Here is a 19,808-nt window from a genome sequence, read left to right as displayed (position 1 = left end):
ATCAAATTTATAGCAAGAAACGTATTTTACATATTATCTTCTGTTTATTTCTTTCTATACGTACACTGAGAAAAAAATACTGTTGAATCAACAACATTTTTGTAGTTAAATTTTATTTTATTAATTCAATGATATTATTAATCTAATCAAATACTGACGTAATAGTTAAATTTTATTTTATTAATTCAATAATATTATTAATCTAATCAAATACGTCAGTATTTGATTAGATTAATAATATCATTGAATTAATAAAATAAAATTTAACTACAAAAATGTTGATTCAACAGTATTTTTTTCTCAGTGTATATGTATACAAATGCGCTTTTTAGACACGCAGTCTGGAATATTTGCATTCAGAGCAGAGAGATATCACTTAGTATTTTTGCAATACATATCCCAGTAGAGAATTTGTATTTCATTATACATATAATTAAATTCAACACGTGTTTCCTTAAAAAAAGATGTTTAAAAAATCTACTTAGAACCACTTCAAAGTAAAGAGATTGCCAGATGATTATTAATAGGAATCTTGTTTCGATAGATTGTGATAGGATGTTAAAAAGATAACGTCTATATGACTACACTTATGTTTCAATCATTCCTGGGGGGCAAGATCCACTTATCACACGATAAATTATCAATTTTAATTGTGGAAAATCCGTGTTACTTTAAAGATTACGAAGTTCAAGAAGTTGATCAATACAACTTATACGTAATTTGATTTTTTTTAAAACTTTTTTCTCATTAAATTTTACTTTTTCGAAACGCTTTTCTTAATGGCACATGCTTACTCTGGTACATCTTTTTATGTTGTAAATTAAAGTTTATATAGATTTATATATTAGGTTTTCTTTTTTATTATAGAGCAAATTTTTATATTACAGGTTTTATCTGTTTTATATTATAGGTTTTCTTTTTTATTATAAAGCAATATATCGACGTATATGAGAAAATTTCAAAACTATATGCATATATAATAATTGACCTAACACAGTTTCATTATATGCAGCATGAAATTTCAACACAAATATATATATATATATATATATATATATATATATATGTTGATATATATATTCATAAAAAATGTTTACATCTTTTCGACTTCATTATAATCTTCTAATAGAGCATATATATTGCCTCGAGCATTTGCAAAAACATCTTCTTCCATACCTTCGGCTAGATAATGATGAAGGAAAGCTTTTTTCTGATACATTAGATCAAATTTTGATATAAGTCTAGACCAAGCAAATTTAATGGCGCTATTGTTGCTCAAGAGTGTGACAGTTTGTTTTGAGGGTGCTAAATCACCACCGGGAACCGTAATAGTCGGTAGACAATTAACTCCCGTCTAAAAATGAGTAGTTTAAAAATGAGTTTATTTAAATTAGAAGATTCATAATATTTCATGTGCAATATTTATATATGTATAATATAATAACATAACGTTTTTATATAAAATGTTAAAAATAAGTATATTTTTTTTCAAAATGTATATTTTGATAATGTAATAGTAGATGTAGCTCGTTTTTACATCTGCGATAAATATTAGTATTATAGTTACCTTAAAACCCGTTTGAATCCAATTAACAAAACGTATGGATTTTTTACGCTTTACAAACTCAATCGCGTTATTAATCTCGTTTTTACTTTTTATATTTCCACGATATAGCAGGCAACAGCTCAGATAAACTCCACAATGTGGTTCACATCGCACCATCTATATATCAATAAAATTTTAATTAGTCATTAAATATTAAATATTAATGTTTCTTTAACAATTTATTTTTTTTAATCTTGCATCAGTCAAATATTACATTATACGATTTATCTTTTTCAGTTTTTAAATGCCATTGATATTTTCATAAAATTTATGTAGTATTATTGCAAAAATTTGCATTATTAAAATTGTGTAAATATCATAATTTATTTAGAATGATCCAAAAATATCAATTTCTTTTTCTCAAGAAAATGAATTCTTAGAATATTTTAGGCTAAATCAATAAATTGTAAATATCTTTTCTTTTAAATATTTCACCTTTATAAATTATATTTATACATTTCAAATAATACTCTCTATAATTTATACTATAATTCCAAATAATTAATAATTCGGTTGAAATTTAACTATTTATTTAAAATATATTTTTTATTACTTATTTATGCCAATAAAGCTTAAATAGGAGAATGTCTAATGTTTAATGTAACAAAATGTTTTATTATAATATAAACTCCTTCTTCCTCATTCTTTCTCTCTGTCTTTCTCTCTTTCTCTGTATGTGTGTAAAATCTATTCAAGTCCAATATACATATACATATATACACATACATATAAACATTAGACATTCCCTTTTTAATTTGATATTTAGTTTTGATAGAATCTGTAGTTTTTGTGACGATATTTTTGGAGCATTCTACATATATATTGTGTATGTATATACATGATTAGCAGAATCAAAACTTTCAGACGTAATTTGTTGCACTGATATATTCGAATACGCTGCTTTAAGTGAAGGAATAATTGGCGCGTAAGACATTAATGGAAAATGTAATCTTGGATATGGTATAAGATTTGTTTGTATTTCTTCGAGGTCCAAATTTACGGCACTCTCGAATCTCATCGATGCGGTAATATTGGAAACAATTTGTGCCTGCAAGCGATTGAGATTTGTGTACGTTGGTCCATCAATTTCTAGTTTTCTGCAAATATATAAAGTATTTTTTTATAACAAAAATAATTTACAATAAGAGATTTTTATTATTTTCTTAATATTAATATATGAGGAAGATATACATCGCATTTTTATTTTACTCATTTATTTTAGTTATGTGAAATTTATAATAATTCTATTGTTAATATAATTATGAATTATGATGCAAATGTCGCACCTTACACATATATCATACAATGCCTCATTGTCTACTGGAAAACAACAATTTACGTAGTCCATAGTAGCGTGTGTAGTTAAAACGCAATTGTAGGGCTCTACGATTATAGTGGATATATTTGGTGCAGGATAAACAGCAAAATCCCACTTTAGTTTTTTAGCATAATCTTCATCGAGGTGTTCCAATAGTAAAGTCGTAAAACCACTGCCTGTTCCACCGCCGACTGATCTAGAAATTTACTTCTTTAACTTTTGCTATTTACGTTATATAAATTTCATATGTTCGATGTGAATAATATGGATAGGAAATACAGATTAAAATTAAAATAAGAACATTTAAATATGTTCCGAATACTTTTATATATAAAAAATTTAGAAAGGAGAGTTATTATCACATTCAAAGGAATAGTTATATAATGTTTGAAGATCCGAGATAAAAGATATTATATATATGTCTTTTTTTCTCGTATATATCTAATCTCTGTCTGTATACAGGAAAAATGACAAGAAAAATATAATTAGAAAAATAATTTTTATATTGTTTTTTTTTTAGAATATTTTAGAAAAAATAAAATTTGAACAAATTTTAAAAAATTACTCATATATAATTATTAATTATATATATTGGCACTTTTCTCATTTTTCCGAGGAGACAAAAGCTTTGACTTCAATTTACCTACCTCGAAATTATAAACGCATTTAGATTTGAACAGTTTTCGCATATTTTACGTATACGATCTAACGTTACATCGATTGCCTCTGGACCAAGCGTATAAAAACCTCTTGCGAAATTATCAGCAGCATCTTCATTTCCAGTGATTAAAGAATCCGAATGGAAAAGATCTTTATAAGCCCCAGTTCTAATCTCATCGATTACTGTTGGTTCTAGATCAACTATTACAGTACGCGGTGAGACCAATCCTTCCTATAAAGAATTGTATTTATTAAAATTTAATGTTTTTTAATTGTGCTTTCAACAAAAATATGTCAATAAATTAAATAAATAAATAAATAATTTTTAATTACGTATTATTAATTAATTAATTAATTAATTAATTACTTTTGATCTCCATCATTCAAATTTTATTTTAGGGAGAATATTAAATTAAAAAAATTAATTAATTAATTAAATCATTAACTTTCCCAAGAATAGCATTATTTAATAGCAAAAAACTAATTTACATGCACTTCTAAAAAAATCCGCCATTGTTTTTATTTTAAATATATATTTCTTCTAAAATCAATACTTTCTAAGTTATTAATTCGTTTTAAAGAGAGGTTGACACACATTATCGTCTTGTTCATAAAAATATTTAAATAAAATTAAATTTGAGGCAACTATTATATATATATATATACATTGTAAGAGCCTTGAACACTTGTTATTCACTTCTCATATATATTATATATTAAATATAGAATTATTTGAAGTGATATCTAATATAATAATGCGAAAGAAAAGAATGCTATAAAAAAATACAAAGATAAAAAGAAAAAGATATAATGTTCAATAAATTAAATTAAATTCTCCGTTATAATCCGACGATTAATCAAGGTTGCCCAACGTTTGTTGCTAAAGTTTACCTGTGATTGCGAGAAAAATGCTTTGAATAAATTGCCCGATGATTCACATCTTGTTTTAAAACGTCCATTAGGTTCAATTCCATGCTCCAGACAGAATAATTCCCAACAAGCATTCGATATCTGCGTTCCAGCTTGCCCCACAAAAATTGTAACCACTTCACGAATCGTGCTCATCGAATTATTTATAATTATTTATTAATTCGCAATTAATGCAATTTATACAGAAAATTTTATTTGCCAAAATTAAAATGCTTTTGTAATTAATTCATTTGAATATATAAAATTAATTTTAACATTATGTAACTTTTGTGTAAAACGGCACAAAAATTTATTTATAATTTCTTAATCGGTTTTATTATTTTGGTTGACTGACATTGAGAGATGTTCATTTGCAATTTAAAAACATGAAGGTACCTTTTCATACGACGCTCTATTTCAGCGTTAGAAAACATCATGTAATTAAAAATAAATCGTAAATATTATTATTTACCATAGTATATATATAAAATGTCGAGGAAGGTCATAATTTTTTGCATACTAATTTTTGCCATCATGTATTTGTAACTAACAAGTTTAATTTGCGAGAAAAGCCTTTCTTTTTCAATTATTTATAACTTGAAAATTATTGCCTCGACATTTTCACTCACAATCAGGAAGAATCATTTCCATTGGCCAAAGAATGTGCTTTATATATGTTTTTTTAGTACTTTACACCCTGTATAGTGTATATATATATATATGTGTATTAGATTTATGTATATAATTACTTTTCTATTGCATTACATTTAAAGATTTAAATGTCTGAATATTTTTTAGATATTTATACACGACTGTTATGGTAAAAAATAAAAAACTATATTTTTATATACTGATTAATTTAATTATTGTATTTATTTTGTAATGTCTTATGTTTAAATTTTTTCATACATGTCAAATATTTACAAACGTTAAATTGTTAGATACAATTTTGAGTTACAATATATACACAGTAATGATGCATTCAACTGAAAGATGCTTAACAACTGTAAATTAAGTCCATAGAGTACATGATTCATATTTTTGCAATATGTTCACTGGTTGTCTCTCTATACTCTATATAAATGGCACCATATTAAATTTTACCATATTATATACAAACATAATTATATAAAAATTTAATCATTGTTATTTCCTATTATAATTAATATTCGGCAAAACAAATTACAACTAAAATATGTCTTTTAGCAAAAATATTTTTATCCACTCGATCACTTTTTTATTGTTTGATTGATGCAATATATGTATATGTATATAATATTATGGTAAAATATGTATACAATTAAATAGTACTGTATAATTATATATAGTATATTAAAACTATCAAATATATGTTTCTACATTTTACAAGTACATGTGTGCTTTGTTATATATACTATTTATATAAAATTTATAAATTACATTTAATTATCTAATGTTATATTTGAAAACATAGCAATAATTTTAACAATGCTAATTATAATTTTTCAATGTTAATTTTTTCTGTATTTTTTTGATTTCAGATATAAAAAGTTTATAGTTTACGAAGATGTAAAATCGAAAAGTGGCATTTCAAGAGGTGTTAAAGGTGGTAATGGTGCGAGACATAAAGGATGTTCTCCCGGTCTAATATCATCATTGGAATTGACAGAAACTGCATAGAGACGTTCTGTTAGCTGGCGTACTTCTTCTTCTTTTGCTTCCAATTGGCTAAGTAAACTTCCCACAAGAGATCGCAATTGACTGTTGACAGTTCTAAGTTCTTCTATAACAGTGCCAGTGTCTTTTGGATGTTTGAAGCTTCTTTCTTCGGCATCAGGTAAAGATATCAAACTTAAGAGGTTATCTTGCTCATCGATAGTTTTGTAAATAGCTTGACGTAAAGAACCATCAAACTTATCAATCCTTATATTTGTACAATTATCTTTTTCAGTATATTTAGTTGCACGTTTATTAAGAAGATCTTTCTTATGATTTTCTAATGTTGTTTTATATTCTTCGTACTGTACTTGTTTCATTCTAAAAACAAATATTTGTTTTACAGTAAAATAAAAAGTAGTATATAAGATTAGGATATAGAACGAATAACTTGAGATTCAGAAATACCTGACAACGGCTGCCTGTCTTTTATGATAATCTCGTTGTAGACTGAGGGATTCTAAAGTAACAAACGATTGAATCGGTGTCAGAAATTTTGGTGTCTCTTGAGAGGATAATGTAGATGCATGTATATGTACGAGCCTGGACTCGAGTTGTGCATGAGCTTCTGCCAAGAGATCAGCCACAGTTTCGTGACACTTTGCTGCTTCTTCAAACTTTCCTTCACGCAGCAATGCTTCTGCTCTCCTCTGTTTCTCGTGTGCCTTAAATTGAAATATTATCATATATTAATTTTATTGACGATGCACACATTTAATAAATTTTATTGAATAATATAAATTATTGCATTGTTATATATATTTATTTATTATATATATATTTATTATAAATATTTATTTATTATATATATATTTATTTATTATATATATATATATATATATATATAATAGACAAAATATAGTGCATCGTTAACTCTTTTAATAGAGATTACAAATAATTATTATTTCTTATATTCAATTTATACAATGACAAATAAATAATATAAAAATATACTATGTATGAAAAGAAACAAGACTTGCCAAGTTCAAGGCAGACGTCTCCATGATTGTTCCATGACTTGTCAGTGAAAAGCATTAAATTAGTGTTTCTAGATCGTGGATTTGAAGGAAAGAAATAACTGTAGAGAAAGAGAGAGAAACGTTTGCTGACTGATTGGTTATCGGCTAGAGAATTTCTAGAGTTTGTCAAGGTACTAAGAATTCTCTAGCCAGTAGCCAATCGGATGCGTACAAACTATTGTCGTATGAACGTAATATCAACCTAACCTTCAGTTACTTCTTTCCTTTCGGAGCAACCGATCAAGTTATTTTTTAATTCGTGCCTCAGTGGTGGTGTTATTAGAAAACGCGCCAAGAGTTCATTTTAAGTGCATATATGTAATATGGCGATACGTTTTTACTTGCAGATTTTTACTTCCGTGCAACTTTTCGCATTTAAAAGTTGAAGAGAGAAACCGAAGACCTCGACTGTAGAAAATGTGAGTGAAATGAACAAATTTATATATATCTAAATACATTATAAGTCGCTATTGAGTAAAATTGGAAAAATCAATTAACATCGAGAGGATGATGAATATATAGTTTTGGTGATAGCATTTCAGAATTATAATTATAGATGTTCATGATATATATCCAAAATTCCTTCTATATACGAGATGAACAAATAACTCACACAGAGAGAGAAATATATTTATTATATTTCAAAAGATCAAATAAAATCACAAAATTTTAATTTGAGGTTAATTATATAAAATAGATTATTATAATAAATTTTTTTACTAAAAAAATATTTGAATATTAATTAAAAGCGAATTAAAGGATGAATATAAATTTAATTGAGCTCAAAGAACATTCAATCATCTATAATTGAATAAAATATATATATATATAATATTCAGTATATATTTTAAAGTAAAAAATGAATGTATCATTATATGATAATCCATCAGATCTACGTATGTCGTGTCAATACGTTGAAGGAATGTCCAACAGGAAATCTCAGAATTCTTTCGAAAACACTTTGTTTTCACCGGGAATAAGTGTTAGCGAATATAATCGCATCCATTTCATCAAGCACCCTAGCAAAAGTTACGGCGCATGCGCGCGCGAGCGCTCATTCTAGTGAATGGGCACGGCTCGTGAACGCAAGAATCGGCGGCGATGTATGAATGAAATAGTAAATATAATTGACAGAAGGGCAGGCGTGGGCAGGCCAGTCGTGCGTTCAGTCAGACCAGGCTAGCAGAAACAGGCGGAATGAGGTGCAAGACGGGAATGGAGCGCGAACATAGGATCGAGGTCATCATCATCTCTCTACCATTTCAGGATAAGCGATATCTTTCTTTTTTTTTTTCGCTTCTTTCGTCATATTATCGCCAATTTTTCCTCATTCCGTCAATCCTGGTCTAATAATATTAATTATCTTAATGAAGTCAGCTTTTGAATTGGACTACTTTCATTATAGCGGGATGACAATAAAGAGAGAATTAAACTTAGAAAATCACCCCGCAAAAGAATCAAGAGGGAGTAAAAAATATCCCTCAATCCCCAAAGATGTGTTTTGAAATAGTGATAATACATTATTGCAACTTTTTCTCGGTGTAATCTCCTTTTGACTTTTTAAAACATCCCCCTTTTTCATGCATATTTTATTTCCGACGCGAAAAATCGCGCAAATATTGTCTCGAAGAGATTGGCTTGTGGGTACAGTCGATGTATCGGTGGAAGAACGTCGAAGAATATGGCGAGTTCTTGACCGGTCTGTCTTCTCCTTCTCTTCACTTCCCCTCTTTCTCTCTGCGGAGTCGTCGAGTGACGACCAAAGACGGTAGGAAGGTACGGTTTCCGGTCGCCCACGCGACAATCTAGTCGGGGAGCCTCTCTCTCTCTCTCTCTCTCTCTCTCTCTCTCTCCCTCTCTCTCCTTTTCTCTCATCGGCTAGTCGTTGTGAAAATCCTCTCGATTCAGGTGTATAGATAGGAGCGGTAAGTCTCTGGCGCAACAGTCCGCTACCGTAGTGGGGTGTGTATGCGATGGGGTCTAATATTTGCGTATCTTTGCGTGACGCACCCGTCACGCGTAACGTCACCTTCGCTTCGCGTGAGATTTGCCTAATTTAGGAAAGCAACTGTGTATAAATGTAAGCATCGTATATATTTGATTAACACATATCTATTTATATATAATTTTATTATAATTATATAATTTTATAGGTTTCTTCTCTCTCTCTCAAAACAACTTCTAGACACATTTCGCATTTCACGTTTGTCTTACGAAACTGATGAATCAAAGAAATCTAATCTGCAAGTAAATTTTACAGAAAATGTAAGAATAATTTGAAAATTATGATTAAGGAAACACATATAAAATATGCTACACAGAAAGAATTTTCCCTTCTTAGAATTTACCCTGAAAATCATGGTAATTGTGGGATAATATGGTATGGAAAGAATTTCTCTGATTAATATGTAAAAAATAAAATATGCAGTTTAGTAAAATTAATCAAACATGTTTTATATTTTATTGTGATAGATATTATTTTTATTGTGATAAATATTAATCAGAAAAATTCTCATAAAATTCTTTCTTCCATACCAGTCCTACGATTACCATGATTTCCAGGGTAAATTCTAAGAGAAAATTCTCTCAGTGTATCTAACACATTACTTTGATCTGAATACATTCTTGAACAAATCATCACAAATTAATAAAAATATAATTAAAAATTCTGTCTCAAGTTTCATGAAGCAAACTTTTCATTCTCATCTTCTTCAACAGTCTTCACTCATCATATACTTTCGTGGCTTCATATGTATTAATTAAATATATTGCGTGCACATATTACGTAAGAAAAAAAAATTGCCAAACTCACGCGGGGGAAATAGTGATTTTATTATTTTTCTTTTTTTTAATGAGATAATATTCGCCCGAGTATGTTTTACTTGATTTCCCGATACCTCGACGAAGTGGTGATCATGAAGGCACGTGGGCGACCGGAAACTATCCCTCCCACATTCGCGTGCCCTACCTCTTCAAAGGGAGTGTTAAAGAGAAAGAGATTCATGAAGATCGAGGAAAGAAAGGATAGAAAAAAATTAAGATATGCATAAAGGTGAGCGTGAAAGTAGTAAAATTGAGAAATCTAAAGGAAAAATGATACAAACAGATATCAAAACTAAATAAGTTATTTGATCCCGATAAAAAAAAAACAATACAAAGATTGACTCTCTAGTGTGTGCGTGTATGCGTGTGATTGTAATTTAACGATACTTTAATTTTTTTTCTTTTAGATATACAAGATGAAAAATTTTACTTTTTATTTATGATAACGTATAACATAATTAAATGTTTGCTCTTATCTCACGTAATAAGACATATAAGTACATGTCATTATTATAATTATTTTGATGTTGTATTCGATTATTACTTTAATTAATATCTACTGATCATTAATCTATTAATCTTACAATTTCAAAATAATTTTGATAGATATCCTAGTCTTTTTTTTTGTGTTGTATTTTTCATACTGAAATTAAATAAAAATTCCGTGATATAGAATTAAAAAACGCAATTTTTTAAGATACGCCATTTGTATAAGTCTAATACAGTTTAACATCATATGTAATATATTGTCATACAAAAAGGAGGATAAAAAAAGTAACCGCATGAAAAATAAGAATCTAGCAAGTGATACATTAATAGATAAATCTGGCGTATCGCGCGGACGAAAATCACGATGAGTATGTATATGAAAAACGTAGAGAGAAATATGGAGAAACAGAGGGTAAGAAAGAGCGAGAAGAAAAGCAAGGAAAAAAGATAAAAAAAAAAAAAAAAAAAGAAAGACAATAAAACAAAAATGACGATGGCGATGTAGAGGGAAACGAAAAACGAACGGGTAAATAAAGATCGACCCGTCTCCCACGCTCGTGTGACCATTGTTATTATATATCCCGTGGGGTATTGTTCCCATGGGAAAACTGGACAGGCTCGTTCTACCACCTATACCTACGAGTGCGACAAGGAGAGAAAGGAAAGAGACAAACCGCGCGAGAGCGCACCAACACACTCGCGTATGTAGGTCCACACACACACACACACACATATATATACACACATACATACGTGCAAGTCAACGGAGCACAAGTTTCAAGTAAGAGGAACACAACTGTATGAGGCAACACGATGCACGCACAACGCACGCACGCGCGCGCACACAGATTTTAGATATTGTGGGGGACGTTCACCTCGCATCTCAGACCCTCGTCGAGCTCGTTCGCGGGTCCAGAGTGTATGCATGCACGTTAGTACCATTCCCGTATGAGAGACGTTATAAGGAGTAGTATCGGAAGACGTATGTGTATGCGAAGTACGCACACATATACGATTGTATATACGAATGTCCACGACGGAGGTCTTTCGGTGGATGCTTGAGGAACAGGGTGCGGCTCAACCTACCTCGCTTGAATTACCTACCAATATTACTGTCTAGGTAGGTATATATTCAAACGCAGGCGACGCGCACGACACAGGATATTATGCCATATTTGCATCCTTGATCCAGGACACGCGTGAGGATCCTCCTTTTCCTCTCTTTTCATGTGTACACTCAGAGAATTTTCTTTTAGAATTTACCCTGAAAATCATGGTAATTGTCGGACAACATGGTATGGAAAGAATTTTACGAGAATTTCTCTGATTAATATTTATCACAATAAAAACAATAATATCTAAAATATAATATAAAACACAATAAAATATAAAACATGTTTGATTAATTTTACTAAACTGCATAGTAAAATTAATCAAACATGTTTTATATTTTATTGTAATAAATATTATTATTTTTATTGTGATAAATATTAATCAGAGAAATTCTCATAAAGTTCTTTCCATACCATATTGTCCCGATTACCATGATTTTCAGAGTAAATTATAAGAGAAAATTCCCTCTGCGTGTACCTTTACCGTTTCTTCTTTTCCATCTGATCTTTTATTATTTCAAAAGATTTTGTTCAAGTCTCGAAGAGTTTCTTCTGAAATCATTAACGCGTCCAAAAACAATATCTATCGTATCATAACAAGTAATATTTTGTGTGTTAAAATACATAATTTAAAAATGGCAGAAAACAAACAACTATTCAGAGAGATAAGTTTCTAAAAATGTATCTTTTTTATAAAGACAAAGATATTTCTTTCCACAAAAATATATAAAGAGAATAAAGTCAAAAAGAGAAAATAGATCTATATATTATTCTTTAAGTTTCTTTAAATTTATTGTACATAAATTATTTAACACTTTATTTTGATGAAAAATTAAATAGTCTTTCAATTTTATCTTTTCAAATTGATTAATATAGATAATTGCACACACGCGTGCATCTTGAAACGATTCAATCATATAATGGCATAACACATTCGTATGTTTTAATTGATAAGCGTATAACAAATAATATAAAAGAGACAAGCTTTAATAATCTCGCGCAATTATATTTAGCCAATAAAAAAAAATTGTTCTATATATTTCCTTTATATTTCTTCATTACTTAATGTATTTCTTTTGTTTATTTAATTGGTATCTAAATAATTAAATTAAATAAGTGTATCTCTGATGAGATGATATTTCGGCAAATATAAGACTGTTTTACATGATGGCAATGATTAATTACCCGAAATGTAATTAAATTTGACGCTAATTTAGTTTATATTATTTTCGAGCGAGACAAGAATTTAATTTCGAAATATAGTCTCTGCCTGTTCCTCTGCATTTGACGGACCGGAAGACGCTCATAAGGGACATTGACGCGAAGAATGTGTGATAATGAGATGGGTCATGATCATTATTTGAAAAAAAGTTGAGAGAAGCATGAATATTATATATTTTATGTGTCACTTTTTTTTTTAAATAAAAACTCTGCGCGCAATTATATATAAATTTTCATAAGAAAATAACTCAAAGAGAAAAATAAAAGAGTAATTAAGAGAATGTAATAGCAATATGTTTCTTGGATAGATTTTATTCAGCCATTTATTTATACGATAATTATTCGTAAATATTCAGCAAATATGTAAATAGCGTTTGTTTATCAGAAACAGATCTTTCTTTAAAAGATAAAAGAGGGAAGCTGGAAAGAGCATGTAATTAACATTATTGTCGCACGAGATCGAAGGAGCATAAATCGATGTAAAGATCATCTGATGATACAACGCAGTAAACCGTTAAATCTCGAATTCTTCACATTTCTGTGTCATTCTAATAGTCGTAACATCGTTGAAATATGGCTGCATTCGAGATGATGCACAAGACTTACCTTACCAAACCGGATGATCTCATCATGCGGAAACTGCTTAATTAATTGATATCATAATGGAGATTGCAATGCATTTTCTTCGTCATTATAATAAATAGCCTTTTCTGTACATTAATTGCAGTAAAAAAGATGCATAATGGCAAAAAAATTTAAATTGCAATTATGCTTGATAGTAAAGAAAATTTTTGTAAAGTTATAAATGGATGATCGGTGTTTGAGACAAGAAGTTTACATTATTTACTCATTATTATGTGTTTACGCATAATATGTAAACTGATTTCTCTATATCTTCAGTAGTTGTCTTTTTATAGTGCATTTTTTATTACATTGCTTGCATTTTTAGCCTTTTGTTGAATCTTTTATCTATAATATAAATAAATTCCGACCTTGTTAATAATAGAAGTAACACATTTTAAAATAAAATAAGCTTATTTGTGAAAAAGGATTTATACAAAAGAGAATCAAGTTATTAATTATTTGTGTTAATGTGTAATTAACACTTATTATTTGTATTTTTATTTAAGAAAATCCAAATAAAAGATGAGAGATAAGGGTTGAAAAATTCTGTTAGTACTTGTTTTTTTTTTTTTCTAAAATAACATTGATTTTTAGAATATTCTATAATATATATATTTTTCTAATTTTTAAAAGAAGTATTCAACATTCTTAAAAAAATAAATGTTAATTATTATTTTTGACATATACACGCACACACGCATACAAGCATAATGTAAAAAAATTATCGGAAGAATATATATCATAATATAAAAGAGTGAACATGATCGTAGAATATTTTATTTAAAATACTTATTTATGAAAATAGAAGTGTGAATTTGAAACATTTGACTAAGGAACTCCTGCCATCTCTCAGTATGTGCTATAACCGTATCACAAGCCAAGTAGCTACATATCGGTGGCTGTTTCGTAATTATTGAGCAGCGTAATGACTAAAGCGATTTGAATCTCGCCTGAAAATAATTTGGTCAAAAAAAAAAAAAAAACTTAAAAAATCTTTAAATTGTATTTATTATGATTATGGAAATATATAGAGTAATGCAATTTTTTATGATATTTTTCTAGGAAAAATTAAACATTTTTAAAATTTTTTATTTGATAACATATGTCATTGAATGTTTCCTTTTATTTCACACAAAATTATTGGAAAAGAGCTTCATATTTTTCTAATTTTCATCGTAAGAAGAAAATTCTTAGGTTCTTTTTCATCAAAATTAAATTTATTATATTATATTTTTATTATATTTATTTTATTCTAGTTAATTTAATAATGTACGAGCTGTCCTTATAACCTTACGTTTCATCTTTTACATATATTAAACACTGACGAATATATATATATAGTTCTGATAATGAATCATGATGCAAAATGCACATCTTTTACATATATACGTATATAACTTTATATATATTAAAACATTCTATCTATATATTCTACTCATTTTTTTGTTTTATGCTATTAATAAATAAATTACATTATATAAGTTTATTATATAGCTTCCGCTGTTTACGAGCTTTACTTTACTCGTCAATATTTAACCGCAGTCTCCGCCTTGCTCAATTGGTTCCCTTTTTTTTTTGCTTTCAGTCTCTTGGAGCGTACGCCTTAGACTTTCACCGAAAGGCACTCTTAACCGTTCATTCATAAATTGATGATTGAAGGTTCTCCTGTTCTCCGTTTGGTCACGAGTGATATGCTCATGCGCGTTTCACGCGTAACGGCAGAGAGATCAACTCTACTCTTTATAACGTTTTTTGTTAAATATTACATCGCAGAGTCACGACAGAGCTGATGCACGCAAGCACAGGTATGCAATAACCAATAATCTTCATTAAATGCTTTGCGACTCATTGAGTGCGAGAGTTCAAGCGCATAAACTGGCTTTCAAAATCTATCGCGCTAATATACACTGTAAAAAAATATGTAAAGTATTACATAAAAATATGTAAAATTACATAAATAATAAGTGTAAAATTACACGATAAATAATAAAAATGTATTTATTTTCATTATTTATTCTGTAATTTTACACTTATTATTTATGTAATTATACATATTTTTATGTAATATTTTACATATTTTTTTACAGTGTATCGTACACTGTAAAAAAATATAATGTATTACATAAGAATTTGTAAACTTACATAAATAATAAGTGTGAAATTACACGATAAATAATGAGAATGTATACATTTTACACTTATTATTTATGTAATTTTACATATTTTTATGTAATACATTACATTTTCTTTTTACAGTGTATAGCGCACTTTAAATGTGTAATGTTCTTAATTGCGCACAAAAATTTATACGAAAATTTACTATCAAATTAAAAAATTTTTATGTCTTATATCTGATGATTGATGATGTCTTATGTCTTTGAAGATACAATTTTAATTATTAAAACGTTAATATAATATTTATATTTTAAACTTATTTGATATATGCGCAAAAACATTTTAGTAGGTAAAATTTATAAAAAAGTAATAATATAAATAATACAAGATCAAAAGTGCTTTGCAAAAAAATCATAGCACTTGTACGATATGTTAAATGCATTCTTAATTAAACCTTAATAAGCACTGAAGCTCCTGATTATAATCTTAATAAATAAGTCAGATTTTGATGTGCTATAGATACATGAAAATAATTCATTATCATTAAAAAAATGATATTATTAGATTCTTAAAAGATTATTAGATCCTTATAACAATAAGACTATAGAGAATTATTGAAAGAATGCCCTAACAATTTCAATCACGAGTATTAAGGATGTATTAAAAAAATGCAAAAATATAAAATCGACAAAGGAAGAAAAGAGAGATGCGAGGGAAAAATATTGCCCACGTTCTCGAAGAAGAAAAAAAGAAAGAGAAGAATAAAAATAAGAGACGGAACGGCTGAGGTAACGAAGGAAGAAGGGAATCGTGAAAAGTATCGAGATAGCAAGAATATAGCAGGAGAGATATCCAACGCAAGGGCGCGCCGAGGACTCTCTCGGGATGGAAAAGAAGAAGGAAGAAAAGAGGTGTGGCACACACGGATCTCTAGCATTGTCCGACGCGGCTCGCGGCGCGCGTTCGCGTGTCAGGACTGGTCCATGCACCATCCAAATCTATGTATACGCGGCGAGATGTACGTGCATTAACCGCACTCACGCATAGGAAAGAAGTCGCCTTCGTATGTACCTTCGCAACCCGACTGTTATTCGTGCACGCACGTGCGTGTGTAAAGACGGCTACACCACAAGCGTACGACAGACCAGACCGGTATTCAGAGAGTCAAAGGAGAGAGGAGCGAAAAAAGAGAGAATAAGACGCGATGTGACAGATGGAGAGGGTAGAGAGAAGGTTGGTAGAAGAGGGAGTAGGCACGAGCCTAACCGCAATCAACATCCCACGCGCCTGGACCAACATTTAGATGCCTTCTCTCTCTCTCTCTCTCTCTCTCTTTCTTTTCTTCCCCTTCGCCCTTTCTCTTATTCTACTTTTTTTTTTTTTACTCATTGACTGTCTATCTCTCGTTTAATTTCCTAAATTTATTATTACTATATAAAATAATATATATAAAATTATGCATTTTTTTATAAATTTTATTTACTAAAACATTTGCAGTTTGCGTGTATCAAATAAGCTTAAAATACAAATATTATATTAACGTTATAAGATTGTGTGTTTGTATGTATAATGTGATGTGCTCAATTTCCAATGTTATAAATACGATTTCTCTGTTACGAATAAACAGAAATTATTTTTACGTATCTATAGCACAACAAAATCTGGGCGTATATATATATATATATATATATATATATATATATATATATATTAAGATTATAATAAGAGATTTAATGCTTATTAAGGTTTAATTAAGAAGATATTTAACATGTCGTACAAGTAATTTTTTTGCAAAGCACTTTTGATCTTCTATTATTTATATTATTTATTTATTTTTACTATTAGATTTTTACCCCAAATTTTTATTATTAGATTTTTACCCCAAATATTTATTCGAACGAAAATACATTTGGAAATAAAAATTCAATCTTAATTACCCTCGTGCCGATCAGAATCGATGTCGTAAATCGAACATGTTTTGTAGAGTACGCTTTGTGTAGAGTGCGTTAAGTGAAAGTTAAATAAGCACAACATTATTTGTTAATCATCTGCCTCATTGTGTGTTTATTTAACCTCGTTATTTCGTTCTTTACACAAGCTGAATGCACGGACAATATTAATCTTTACATATTTTAGGTACAAAGCAAATATACTGACATAAAGTTTAACTAATTACAGTAAAATTTGTTTTGATCAATCAAAAAATTTCGTAGATATATTTAAGTGTTAATTAAACAATGAGTTATAACAAATAAATATTTTTAATTAGATAATTTAGTAAATCTATATAACACACGAAACATGTTATCATTTTATGAAGCTCACAAATCATAGAGAGAAATAAAAAATAAATTTAATATATTTTTCAATTTAAGAAATTTACGTTTGACGTTTTGAATGAACAATTTTGATATATAAAAATTGTTAAAAAAATTACAAGTTTTTATAGTAACACTTATGCACAATAAATTTTTAATATAAATATGTCTCTCTCAACAAACAGTCAAAGAGTGAACATAAAATTTATTCTTTTCCGTGCGATCGTGTTGAGTCTTAAATTGTCGAATCGTCTCGTGAAATAAGATCCAGAATAAATTACAGACAAGTCATCTCTTCTTTGGTCCTCGCGTTCCCCGTTTCTTGTTTCCTCGTTCTTTCAAGATCGTTTTTCCGTATATATTCGAGCAAGAGAGAGATTACGATTTCGATCGAGACGACGAACGGACGACGGCACGTTGTGTTGTTCTCCTAAAAAAAAAGGAGAACTCGTTGCGCCCTGACGCGATAAAGAGCAACGATCTGGACAGCCCCGAGTGGTAGAGCACATAATAGCCAGAACGAAATCGTATTAAGGCAACGGAGAAACGTTTATTCGGCTTTTTATTGAACCAACGTAGCATATACGAGTATGTCACTCAATATGCCTTTGGCTTTTTTTTCTTTGACCCCTGCACATCTCTTATTCATACATGCACCAATCATTGTTATAGCTTATAGCATTTACAATGCTCACTACGTGGCTAAAAGTCACGATTTCTCGTGTAAATTTTCAATTTTTTAATATTAAAACAATCTGCTACGATCGTTAAGCTTCTTTCTTGTATCAGTTTAGTCTGGAATATCAATTAACTTTGTCCGAATACTATAACAGTGATATCAGCTTCGTATGATGTTTTCACAAGCAAAGAAAAGGAAATTATAAGAGATTCAAATAGACAATAAATTATTAAATATATTAAAAATTATATATTGTATACTTTGATTTTGAAAGAAGACTTTAAACATTAGGCGAGACCAAGAGAAGCGTGACGATATAATTAATTTTCTTCGCTTTCGTTGTTTTTTGTGTAATACACAATTCTATTATTTTTATTTTGTAATTGAGAAAAAAAAGATTGGAAAGATAATTGTATTTTTTATGATAATTTTCCATTTTTTTGAAAATTAAAAAGTTCTTATTTACAATCATGTAGATACGATACTCTCCACTTCTAGTAATCATCGAAATGTTTAACTTGGACAAGATATTGAAATTAAACAGCGCACAATAGGTATAATAATACAAGAATGATCACAGCACACGCGAACCACCTCAGTAAGCGCGTGTAAACTGAATTGAATAATTTCTTTTGTACGGTATCAGTCACGACACATACTTGATACATGAATAGAATCTAAGGTTGTGTGCTTGCAAATCAATTTTAATACAAATACACATTGTAATACTGCTTATTACGAATTCCAAGCTCGCGAAACGTTGGAGAATAGAGCGAGAAGTTGGAGAATAGAGATATTATATGCGAATAAAATTAGTAAAATTACTCCGGCATATATTTTTCATAGAGAAAATATCACGAACAAAAAGGGAGAGGCAAATTTTATATTCTTGTGCGGAAGAAAGCATTGAGAGATATGAAAGAGACAGAATCTTTTGGTGAACAAATTTGACGCGATGTGTTAGACGGTCCTACTGGGTCTGACTTGTCACCGAATAGGGTAGGAGAGGTGAATGAGACGGGTATATACATTCATCACTCAACGAGTCCTCTCGCCATACATCTCGGAGGCTCGGCCCTCTCATTCCCTCCCAAGTTGTTACGCTCCCTCCTGCAGTCCGATCGAGCGCGGAAGCCCAAATAAGGGGAAATGCACGGCGAATTAAGCCCTCTCTTTCTCATGTCTCGCGCTATACCTCGAAGAGGCGCCAGCCGAGTCAA

At 29.4% G+C, this 19,808-nt stretch overlaps 3 protein-coding genes across 3 annotated transcripts in view; 1 reads left to right on the top strand and 2 right to left on the bottom strand.

The window, feature by feature from the left end:
* Window positions 1-1,093: 1,093 nt before the first annotated feature.
* On the bottom strand, window positions 1,094-4,649 carry LOC145938207 (tubulin alpha-2 chain). Its single transcript, XM_083041669.1, has 6 exons — window positions 4,476-4,649; window positions 3,572-3,816; window positions 2,893-3,120; window positions 2,445-2,703; window positions 1,568-1,723; window positions 1,094-1,354 (listed from the first exon to the last, which is right to left on the bottom strand). Exons 1-6 carry the CDS (start codon window positions 4,647-4,649, stop codon window positions 1,094-1,096), a joined length of 1,323 nt encoding a protein of 440 aa, XP_082897795.1.
* A 705-nt stretch (window positions 4,650-5,354) lies between these two features.
* Window positions 5,355-6,925, bottom strand: LOC145938848 (nuclear receptor-binding factor 2). Its single transcript, XM_083042657.1, has 2 exons — window positions 6,597-6,925; window positions 5,355-6,509 (listed from the first exon to the last, which is right to left on the bottom strand). The coding sequence occupies exons 1-2, from the start codon at window positions 6,872-6,874 to the stop codon at window positions 6,032-6,034; spliced, it is 756 nt and encodes a 251-aa protein (XP_082898783.1). The 5' UTR covers window positions 6,875-6,925; the 3' UTR covers window positions 5,355-6,031.
* A 606-nt stretch (window positions 6,926-7,531) lies between these two features.
* Window positions 7,532-19,808, top strand: part of LOC145938164 (uncharacterized) — a 41,153-nt gene continuing 28,876 nt past the window's right edge. The window contains exons 1-2 of the mRNA XM_083041580.1: window positions 7,532-7,626; window positions 15,062-15,281. The gene's annotated coding sequence lies outside the window, so the exon portion shown is untranslated. The remainder of the gene's footprint in view (window positions 7,627-15,061; window positions 15,282-19,808) is intronic.

The sequence above is a fragment of the Prenolepis imparis genome, unplaced genomic scaffold, assembly GCF_030444845.1.
Source record: "Prenolepis imparis isolate NDT839.2.m4 unplaced genomic scaffold, iyPreImpa1.0 SCAF_7, whole genome shotgun sequence".
Lineage (NCBI taxonomy): Eukaryota > Metazoa > Arthropoda > Insecta > Hymenoptera > Formicidae > Prenolepis > Prenolepis imparis.
This window is presented reverse-complemented; position numbering and strand designations above follow the sequence as displayed.

Bases quoted from the DNA above. Each gene is read 5' to 3' on its own strand.
- LOC145938848 (XM_083042657.1), bottom strand. From the start codon at position 6,874: ATGATAATATTTCAATTTAAGGCACACGAGAAACAGAGGAGAGCAGAA. The intron at 6,510-6,596 runs GTATTTCTGAAT...ATTTGTTTTTAG, and splicing joins AGACAGGCAGCCGTTGTCAG to AATGAAACAAGTACAGTACG.
- LOC145938207 (XM_083041669.1), bottom strand. From the start codon at position 4,649: ATGAGCACGATTCGTGAAGTGGTTACAATTTTTGTGGGGCAAGCTGGA. The intron at 3,817-4,475 runs GTAAACTTTAGC...AATTCTTTATAG, and splicing joins CATTTTTCTCGCAATCACAG to GAAGGATTGGTCTCACCGCG. The intron at 2,704-2,892 runs GTGCGACATTTG...ATATATTTGCAG, and splicing joins TTGTATGATATATGTGTAAG to AAAACTAGAAATTGATGGAC.